Here is a 10927-nt window from a genome sequence, read left to right as displayed (position 1 = left end):
TGTAATAACCTCACGACCCCCAGTTTGAGAACCCCTGCGCTAAACTGTTTGATCTTGTGTTTACCTGTGAGTACTTTTCCCAGACCTGAAGAAGAGCTCTGTGTAGCTTGCAATCTTGTGTCGCCCACCAACACAAGTTGGTCCAATAAAAGAGATTACCTTACCCACCTTGTCTCTCAAATTCTCCCACCCTTTGGGAAAGAATCCTAGACCATCTCATCACAAAGAACCAGGGAATATGTCCCCAGATACACATGGGTGAATGCAGAAACAGTGAGTGCATTTATCCAGGTATGGTTTTGCAGTGGGGAATGCTCACAGCAGAGGTAGGCTAACCTGGCTGCTGATCACCTGAGCTAACTTAGCAGTGAAGACATACCCTTCGGTGGCATATAGGAGGGGGAAATGAGAGTAGAGACATAAGCAGGGGACTATTAAATAAAGGCCTTCTAGGTGAGATAGGAGCATAAACTTGTCATATAGTGTTGCATGTAACCTGGATAGTGTATCATTAAAGCCTTGAGCAGAAAATCCTAAGAATTTATTGATGGGAACATGCCCAGAAATTACACTACCCCCCTACTTCCAAATCATCTAGTAAACAATGGCTATACCAGGTCTCTGGAAATAAAATTGCTGACCTTTTCAGACTTCTTCCCAGAGAACTAACTTCACCTGTGGTAGGCTGTCTGGGCCAGAATGTGAAGGTTGCAATAGAAAATGTGGATATGGGGTAAAGAACCTAAGTAGGCAATCACTTATCCAGTTAACAAAAGCTTCCCTTAGTCATCCAGGGACAATTACCGCATATACTGTGTCTGCCAAAATCTGACTACCTTGGGTAACACGTGACTAAGACCAGCTGAACTATCTTGTAAGCAGGGTGTTTGCTGCTGACAAACAAGGCTCTGAACACTGAGAAAGTAAGATCCCCACCATAAATTGAGCATTTCCTTTTCTGATTTGTTGGCTACTCTGTCGAGTGATTAGATTACGTGACTGAAAACAGTACATCTAAGAAATAATCAGTCTAGATCTAGAATAAAGGAGGTAGTCTGGGATCATGGTACAGTAAAATCTCATTATCTGAGCAAATTAGTGATAGAAAGGTAAAGGAGGTGTCATTTGATAAAAATCTAGAGAATTGTAATTTCAATGGTGGTGCCTCTGCAGCATGGCGGGGGGGGGGGACTCACTGGCTCCCAGCTCAAAGTCTTTTGATAATGCAGTGGCATCAGAAATGGGTCAAGTTATGTATCATTCCAAAGCCACTTTCTCCCAAGACTGCAATGGTACCAAACTTGACAAACCTAGAACAGTTATGTACATATAAATTTGATAAAATGTTTAAAAATTAACTTTTTATAATTTAACACAGATGCATTGCTTACATAAAAGACCGTGAGCTTTAGTAATCCTAGGGAAGCTAGCCTTGACATGTTGAACTGAAAATATTTATTCATCAGCGTCACCATTAGTGTAGTCTCTGTCTTGGGCACCACTACTAGACATATCACACTAATCCTTGTCATAATAGCAGACTGTAACTTTAGGTACTTTTGCTGCCTGCTGTTTTTTCAGATATTGGCAGCACAAACTATAAACCTACCCTTGACGAGGCTTGGGAGAAATGTACAACCCTTCAGTCAGTTCTATGTGGTGGAGAACCAGTGGCAACTGCAGTCTCCAGCGGGAATACTTTGCTGTAATCCATGGAGGAGCCAATGCTGTGCATAACCTGCATGAGGAATTTACTGCAGGTTTTGGAATGAACTGTTAAACAGCCACTGGTAATGGTACATTAAGTATATGCCCTACAGTTGTCATGTATGTGTTGGAAACCTGCCTTTCACTCACATATTTGTACATGAGGCTTTCTGATAAAATGGCAGTCTTATGCACCACTTGCTTACTGTCTCACTTTCTGGTGCTAAAGTCACTGCAACCACCAATGCACCACTTAAAGCAGTAGTACGGTCATGAGGTATTGTTTTTTCAGGTTAGGCATCAGCTGTGGATCCCTGAAACACTGGTACTGCAGGACAAAATGCTTTACCCTAAAAATGTAGCAGCTGCAAAGTCTTTATATTGCTGTTGATGTCAGCACTTTCTTCAGCATTTGATAGCACCATATCTTTTGCAGTTTTTCTGCAGGAAGGATTGCTAAAAACTACATCCATATCCCACAGTTAATCTTCAACATGTGCTTTAAGGGCCTTTCTGATAAGCATATGTTGTTCTTCAGTCCCGTTCAAAGCAAATATTTCCCTGTACTTAGCCTCTGCATCAGCCATTGCTACTATTTTCCCATCCATTAGAGCCTCTGCAAGGCAATTTATGAACAAACTCCTGCTGAGTTGCACAGCTGGTAGGAGTAAAATCAGTATTTGTTTCCATTGCTTTTACATTTTGACACAACACATTACATACATTCTTGGTGTAGCATTCAATGTGATACACAGTGTCGTATGTGTGGGGTTCTTTTGGGACAATGCACCTACTTCATTTTACTTTCCATGCAACGTTCTTGCTAACAGTGACTGCTTCATACAGTTTCTCACCTGTCTCAAGTATTGAAACTGTAGTTAATGGATGCCTTTGGGTTTCCAGCTTACTCCAAAAGAAGCAGGTATTTTTTTCAGAACACATGCCAGGGGGCCTCATATAAGATGAATCTTGCTCACAGCTGGCACTTGTCCCGGCAGCTTCAATTTTTTACTGATACTTACCTCTCCAACCTTGCCAAATTCAGTTTATGGGTGCACTTCTTAGAGCATGTACGGTGCCACCAAGCATTGGTTAACTCGGTCCTCTGTGGTATTCTCCAAAGATTCAGTTACTAGTCTGTAGTCTTCATCTCCCCATTGATGCTTAAAAATGACAAAGACCAAGTAAAAATAATATTCCTGGAGGAATTCTGCACCAAAAAATTAAAAATTCTGCACACAATATTTTAAAATCCTTCATATTTTGTCAAAATAACAGTATAATCACTCCAGTTTCAATTATTTTGGGTAATTTATTTCAAAATACCTGTCAACAAGTATGTAAACAATACAACAACAAAGATTCCCCCAGGAGTAGAAAGTTAGGGAATCCTCTATGACAACCCAGTTCCAGTTGGGGGGGTGCTGCATGGGGCCCCCAGACACCTGCACTCCCCTCCCCCCAGAGCCCGGCTGTGAGGCATCCCCTGGCCCAGCCACAGGACACCCTAGGCACCCATACCTGTCCTCCCAGAGCCCCCCCCCCCCCCCCCCCCCAGAGCCCAGACACACACACCCAGAGCCCAGCTGCGGGACACCTCCCTCCCCCCAGCCCAGACATGTGCATCCCCAGAGCCTTTACTCCCCCCAGCTTCTTTACTGTCCTGTTGGGGAACATGGTGTGGTGTGGCCTGGCCCTGCCCTTTCTCAACCTTTGCCAGAGCAGGATCTCCCCAGCCCTCTCCCGTTCCCAGGAAAATGATGAAGTCCGGCAGCCAGAGTGTGCAGAGCCCCTATCCCTGCTGGGCTGAGCACTCCATTCACTGCAAGCTGGGCTCTGCAGCGTCCAGCAGCTTCTACTGGTGGCCAGCAGTTCTTCAGCCCCAATTCTGTAGGGGAAACATGGAATTCTGTGCAAATTCTGCATTGCGTAGTGTCGCAGAATTCCCCCAGGAGTAAAATAAGGATGTTGTAATAAGTTACTTGGGGATTGTAATTAACTGTTATGTAAGGTATATTATGTAACTATAGGCTTACCATTTGGGGGTGGATTCCAGTAATTTCTGACTGAAAAATGATGTCCTAACCAGCACCTCATTACAACTCTTTTGGCTTAATAAACAAAGCTGATAATACCACTCAACTGCTACTTTTTGTGTGTGTCAGTGATGGCAAATCAACTTGAAGCACCCCCTTCCCTTTATAGTAATGTATAACATTAAAAAAATTAATCCAGTATCATGTTCTGATCACTAACTGATAAATTTAGCCCTCGACTGACAGTACTTTAACTTGTAAGGGCAGCATGTTTGACATGCCTGTATTGAGTTTAATTAAAAACAATTTTTAAACATTCTCAAATATATATATTTACATAATTGTTCTAGGTTTGTCATGTTTGTACCATTGTGTTTCTGGAAGAAAGGGCTTCTGAATTATATCCAGCTTGACCCACTTCCAATGACACTGTATTATCAAAATTTCCACCAACCAGACGACATGGAGCTGGGAGCCAGGGGGTGCAATGAGTCCCCCCTGTCATGCTGCAGCGGGTGATACCACTGAAGTTATGATTCGGTAGATTTTTACTAAACTAATAATGGCTCCTTTACCTTTCTATCACTAACTTACCCACAGATTTACACATGCTCCAAGACTAAGGTGGGAGATAGACACCTGTTTAGCCAGCGATAGGTAGAGTAAAGCTAGGCAAAGGAACTAGATCAGCCTTCCTCAAATACACCAGGGGCTTTTCTTGCAGCCACAGCCTCCTGGGCTGTGATATTGGGGTGCAAAGCAGCAACCCCTCACTGTTGCTCCTGGAGGTGTTGGCTGCTAGGGCTGCAGGCAGGGGTCAGGGCCTGACCCCTCTGGAGACAGCTGGGGCACAACGCTGGAAGAGCAGGCAACTGGTGAGTTCCCCACGTTCCAAGGGGTCAGGCTTTGGGTTTCATGCCTGGGGTGGAAGGCTCTGGCTGTGGGGCTTCAGGCTCCAGCCCTGGGCTCTGGCTGCATGGCGGCAGGCCCCAGGGTCTGGCTATGCAGTTTCGGGCTCCATCTCCTGGCCACGGGGCTTTGGCCATCAGGCTCTGGATCCCCACTGTCTTCCCCGGGCCCCCCACCCTAATCATCCCTGGCTCCTGCTGTCTCCCCCGACCCACCCATCCAGGGCTTAATTTGTCCCCAGCTTTTCCAGGGCTGAGTAAGTATGCTGTGAAAACTGATAGTTGTACGTTTGTTTATATCATTTTTAACAACAGACTTACTAGCTAGCAATAAATAAATTACAATAATGTGTATATGTGCATATTTATTTGTTTTTCCTAAAGCTAATCAAGTATTTTAGGAAAAAGTGTGAGAGCAGCCACCAGCAAGCATTGGTGGCCGCACTCTTAGGCACCAAAAAATTTGTTCTGAGAACCCCTGAACTAGATGCAGTCTACATACTCTGTATGTTGTGTGAGTCTGAATGCTGTAAGACAGTTTTGACACATTTCAACTGGACATGTGTTATTTTGTGCCCAACCTTTTACCATATAGCTCTCTGCTCATTAGCAACGCAGACAAAAAAAATATTGATGAATTAATCCATAGGTATAAAACATTTATTGCAACATAAAACAAATTTTAAATTAGGCCTGTCCCTTCACATTAGTATTGGGTATCTCCCAGAAACTAAGTTAGTGCTGAATAATTTAATTTAATCTCTTCCTTTATTACCCTTTAGATTGATGGACAGGAGATCTGTCACCTTCTGACAGCCTTGTTTTTTAACATCTGGATGAGATAATTTCAAACTGCCTACACAGTGTACATGAAGTGTTGCCTTCAGGAAGATAACCTTAAGTAACTTTTTGCAAAGGAAAATAACTCATACACAAATACACTATAGTAAGATAAGTTTTAGTGCGTCTTAAATTGCAAAACTATTTTTAGCAATAAATAATCTTACCACTTTATGGAATGAGCATTTTTTCTACAAGAGGTTACATATAGTTAAGCAGCACATTAAAAAAAATATTTCCCAGTGGGAGATTAGTTATAATCCATTGTGCCTTAACACCTTCCAATCACATGCCATCAACTTAGTAGTAGAAGCAGTAAGAATCTTCTAAGTAAATGGAGCTGACTTTGCTTTGCATATAAAGTATGCAAGTGACTCACATACTTTAATACTGTTCATTTTAAAATTTAGTTTTACCTGAAAATAATTATCAATGCATTTGTCATTCTTCCTCTACATACATTCTATGCAAGTGGTACAACCAATAGTATCGCCCTTTCCCCACCCCTCTTTCTGAATGTATTTTGTGGATATAAAATATACTTTTAAAGATGATGCTTGAAGAGGAAAAACTGAACTAGTTCTATGAAGTTTTATCCAATAGATCTTTAAAATCATAATTAATTCTGAAAAATGCACAGTCAATGGAAAAAACTCCCACTGACTTCAGTGGGACCAGGATTTGGCCCAGTCTGAATTCTGATTTACGGGTAAAATATAATGGAAATCTTTAACTCAGTGCATATGAAATCTTGCCTTTTGCAGTGTTACATGCTGCCAATTCACTTACATTTTCTGTGTCAAACCCTTTGGTGATTATGAGTTATGTGAACACTGTGTAATCATAAGAGGCCATAGCTTTCTGTCCAGTTTAATGGTGGCTGCACTCCTTATCCGAAGAGTAAATTAGTAACAGTCTACCCAGTAGGAGTGGTCATGAACAAGATTTAGAAGTTTTATGGTATCAGTCGGCTATAGCATTCTAGCACTTCAAATAGTTAAAATATACAGCAGCATAATTCACAATAAACACTAAGTGCGCTGTGCTGAAAAGTTCCTATGTTAGAATCATAATTAAGACTCAAAAGAAAGTCATGTCTGCCGCCACTATGCCTTGCTTATTTTATTTTCATACTAAATGTGACAAATATTTTGAGGTCAACGTGTTTAGCAACATTAAGAATAATATTTTACCATTAAGAGTATGCTATTTGCCTTTTTATACACACAACTTTCCTTTGTGAGAAAGATATGCATGGGCATCGCAGGATATAAGATTTGTTTGTGTGTTAACATTTTATAGCAGAGTGAACTCTTACTAACAAATCAGGTTTCATACCAAAAAGACTTCCCACCGTGTGGGGTCCTAGAACTTTCACCCATTCCTGTAAGCTAGGATACCTTTTCCCCACCCATTATATTCCTGCTTTTCTCTTCAGCACTTAGCATGCTTCTGCAGCCAGTACAAGACACACTCAGTATGACCCACCCCCCCAAAAACAAAAAAACCCAACTTTCCATCTGGAGGCTGGTGGCATCAACTAAAATAATACAGGCTGGTATGAGGCTACAGTTAAGGTCTAGAAGTTGTTCTCACAACTATGACTGCAGAGTGGCAGCAAACAAGCCTTCTTTACTTTAAAATGAAAAACAAGAAGCTGAATGAAAGAAAGGGAAACTAAGTTTCTCCTGGGCTTGCTCCTGCAAACCCTTCCCTCGTGAATAGTTTTATATGAGTAGTTCCACAGACATCAACGGGACATATATAAAAGTTTATGGGGTAAGACACTAGAGTTCTAACAAATACATAGGATCCTGTAAAATAAGATAGCACGTTTAATCTTTTTACTTTGAGAACATGTCTAACATTGAATGGCTCGAAAAGGAGTCCCATCTATTCCTGGGATACAAGGATGGTGACTGTGACAGAGACTCTAGATGTTAAAGATGGTAAAGCACTGCAACATCTTTCTGACTTTGGCATGGACAGAATGCTGGGGGAGGGCACAAGATATCCCTGTCTTTTACACACTATACAATGAATTTACTATGCCATTTAGTGGTGATTTCCTGTGTATCCCCTGAGATGATTAAAGTCTTCTGTAAAAGGACTGTAACCTTGTTCCTTTAAACAGCGTAAAGACCAGAATAGTTGATCTAGTGGAGGAAATTCTTCCCATTTAACCCATTCCCAACCTGTACAAAAGAAAGAGGAAAAAGGGTCAGAGCCTGTAAAACAACTAGAGAGGGGCAATACCATCCCAATACATTTACAAGGACAGTGCTAGTGCAGAAATTACATCTGCAACATAAATGTAACATCCTGGACTATAACAATCAGAAAAAATGGCACAAGAAATCCACAGAATTTTCTGAGATATGGGTATCTAGTGCTTTATTCAAAGAAAGTGATTCAGGATGGACATAATTTACCCACTCTCCCTCCTGCTTGGCCTATGTTGGCACAGTTCTCTGTTAGGGCTTATAGTTTAGCACAAAGTGAGATGGGATGGGGAGCCTTGCTTTGGATATGATCTTAAATGCAGATCTCCTAAAACTAGAGCTGTGATTTGTACACAGATCTTGGGATGAAGATGGGGGACTATGTCAGCAGACAGACTGCCCGCCTAGGCTACAGTGCTCCTACTTCAGCTGATAGAATTCCATTCTCCAGTGGCACCGAAGCTATTGAGATGGATCATGCCAGGTGACTTTATTTTCCTTTCAGCTGATGAGCTCCCTCCTGCTCAGGATCTCAGATACCCTGGGAGTATCCGTTTCCGGATCTATTTATGTATGCGGCTGCACTTTGGATCTGGTGTTTGCAGTGGAAATGGAGCAGAGGAGCAGCTACCCCTTTCATGGGCCAATGACTCCCCCTCTGCCGGCTGTGCGGGAAGGAGCCGGTGTAAGGGTCTCCCCGGGGACGCTAACGGCACTAACACCGGGCCGGGCTCTGGGTGCGCGGAGCTTTTCCCCTACTGCTCTGTGTGGTTGGGGGGGGGATGGCCCCTCTTACTCTCGTTTTTCTCGGGCTCGCGGTTCCTGGGCTCGGGCTCGCGCTCCGTGTCCACCTCCCCCTTCATGAGGATGGTGACGTAGTGGTACCGGTCCGGGGCGCTGACCGCGTTCACCGCGGAGGCGAAGCGCACGTTCTTCAGGTGCAGCGCGGCCTCCTCCAGGGTCTCCCTCTGGGCGCACTGCGCCAGGCTCTCCCTGCGGGCGGGGGAGGGGGCGGTGAGAGCTCTGCGCCGCACGCCCGGGGTGGGAGGGGACACAACACCCCCCCACCCGCGCTCACTTCACCGCTCACCTGCCGCGCGACCGCCGACGCTGCGGGACGCCGGGAAGCGCACGCGCGGTGGTGGAAGGGGGAAGGGCGGGATGGCGCGCGACTCCTACCCGAATTCCAAGTGTCCTCCGGGAAGCTGGTAGGTGCCGGCCCCGACGGCGCCTTTCCTCTTGCCCAGGAGGACGCAGTCGGGGTGGGCGGGGCTGGTAATCACCACCCCCACGCCGACCCCGGGACGCACCTGCACCGGGCCACCCTCCATGCTGTCGCCGGCGAGTCACGACCACGTGACCGGAGGGACACCGCCCCCCCTTGCCGGTCCCCCGCTCGGAGCCTATGGCGAGCAGTCAGGAAGTGACCTACAGCAAGACTCCTCCAATCCAGAAGGCCCCGATGCCGTTGGAATTTGCCGGCAGTTTCGAAGCTGCGCATGCGCCGAGAACGAGTTTGGCAGTCAATTATTGAAGCGCTCGTGGCGGCTGGGACAAGTGCATGCGCAGTAGTGGCAGCGTGAAGCCAATGGGGAGGGCTGTGTGGGGACGGGGGCGGGGTAAAGTTGCCAACCCCCCGGGATTGGCCGGGAGTTTCCCAGTATCGGCATCGATCTCCTGGTGGCTACTGACACCAATCCGGGAGATTTTAATAATCCAGTAAAAGTCCGGTCAGCTGCGCAGCGGGGATAAGGAGATACACTACACTACAAACAGTTCTTTTTCTCTCCTGCTGATAAAAGCTCACCTTAGCTGATCACTCTCCTTATAGTGTGTATGGTAACACCCATTGTTTCATGTTCTCTGTGTGTATATATATCGTCCTACTGTATTTTCCACTACATGCATCCGATGAAGTGGGCTGTAGCCCATGAAAGCTTATGCTCAAATAAATTTGTTAGTCTCTAAGGTGTCACAAGTACTCCTGTTCTTTTTGTGGATTACCTGTGTGTGCATAGGAAAGGAAATGTTAACTTCAAAGGATGGGTCAGTGTGTACACAACAAAGAAACAGGCAGTCACATGCTGTGCTCAAAACATTTGACAGCCTGTTTCAGCTGTAAAAGAGAAATCTCAGGCCTGATCCTGCCATCTCTAGTCTGCTGAACTTTAAACTGGGAAAGTTTAAGCCGTGTGACTGAGATCTTCCAAGTAGTTACTTGGAATACCCTGGAAAATGCATGGAATTGGAAAGACTCTACATCTAAGCTGCCATTTGGATTATACCCTTTGGAATGATCCCAGAGAGACTTTTGTGCAAACCAGCAAACTCACCACCAATGCTACAAATCTGATCTAAGGACTTTGCAATCATTTGTAAAGTATATGGTCCCTTAACCACTCAATAACTATCTTATTTTCTTTTATTAACAAATCTTTAGTTAGTTACTAAGGATTGGCTGACTGCATGATATTTGGGCAAGATCTGAAATATATATTGAGTTAGGAGTAAGTGTTTGATCCTTTGGGATTGGTAGAACCTCATGTGTGGTGAGTTGGGTTTTCAGTAACCTCTCATCATATAAGATCGGTTTGTCTGAATGGGAACCAGAGGCTGGAATGCCTAAAGGGGTTGTGTTTGGCTTCTTGTTAACCAGTGTAGTGCTACAGAAGCTCTTTTGTTACTGGTTTGGTGTATCTATTTATAGAATAAACCACCAGTTTTTGGGGTGTGCCTGACATGTTTCTTGCAGTCTGCCCTGAGTGTGTCATTCTCAGTATGGTCCATTCTAGGCACCAGTCACAAGGAAGATTATGCTTCAATTCCTGACTTCAGTGACATTTCAGCAGAGGAGCCTGCTTTATATACCGGGAAGGTGGCACTCTACAGTCAGGGGAAATTGACACTGCCATGTTTTGGTTATCAACAGCCAACTGTCTTCCAAATTTGAAAACATTAGCTTTCAGATACATAAATGCTGTAACAAACACAGCTGATGCTGAGTGTAGCAACTTGCTGTATAATCTTATCCTTTCTGGTTGGAGGCATTCTCTTTCAGAAGACAAACTGAAAAAGCTGGTGTTCCTCTATTTCAATCTTGGAATTTAAAGAGACTTTATGTTAACAAAAAATCCATTGGTTTAGTCTTATTGATGCTTTATTTTATTTATTTATTTTTTACTTACTGTGCTAGTATTTTTATAAGCAGTATGAG

The 10927-nt window shown here is 44.1% G+C and overlaps 1 protein-coding gene across 1 annotated transcript; it reads right to left on the bottom strand.

Annotated features, from left to right (window-relative positions):
• Positions 1–7309: 7309 nt before the first annotated feature.
• Positions 7310–9044, bottom strand: NUDT15 (nudix hydrolase 15). The gene is made up of 3 exons (XM_065416047.1): positions 8893–9044; positions 8510–8706; positions 7310–7686 (listed from the first exon to the last, which is right to left on the bottom strand). The coding sequence occupies exons 1-3, from the start codon at positions 9042–9044 to the stop codon at positions 7547–7549; spliced, it is 489 nt and encodes a 162-aa protein (XP_065272119.1). The 3' UTR covers positions 7310–7546.
• Positions 9045–10927: the final 1883 nt, after the last annotated feature.

This window comes from Emys orbicularis, chromosome 1 (genome assembly GCF_028017835.1).
Source record: "Emys orbicularis isolate rEmyOrb1 chromosome 1, rEmyOrb1.hap1, whole genome shotgun sequence".
NCBI lineage: Eukaryota > Metazoa > Chordata > Testudines > Emydidae > Emys > Emys orbicularis.
The sequence above is the reverse complement of the archived record's forward strand: the minus strand, read 5'-3'. Positions and strand labels throughout refer to the sequence as shown.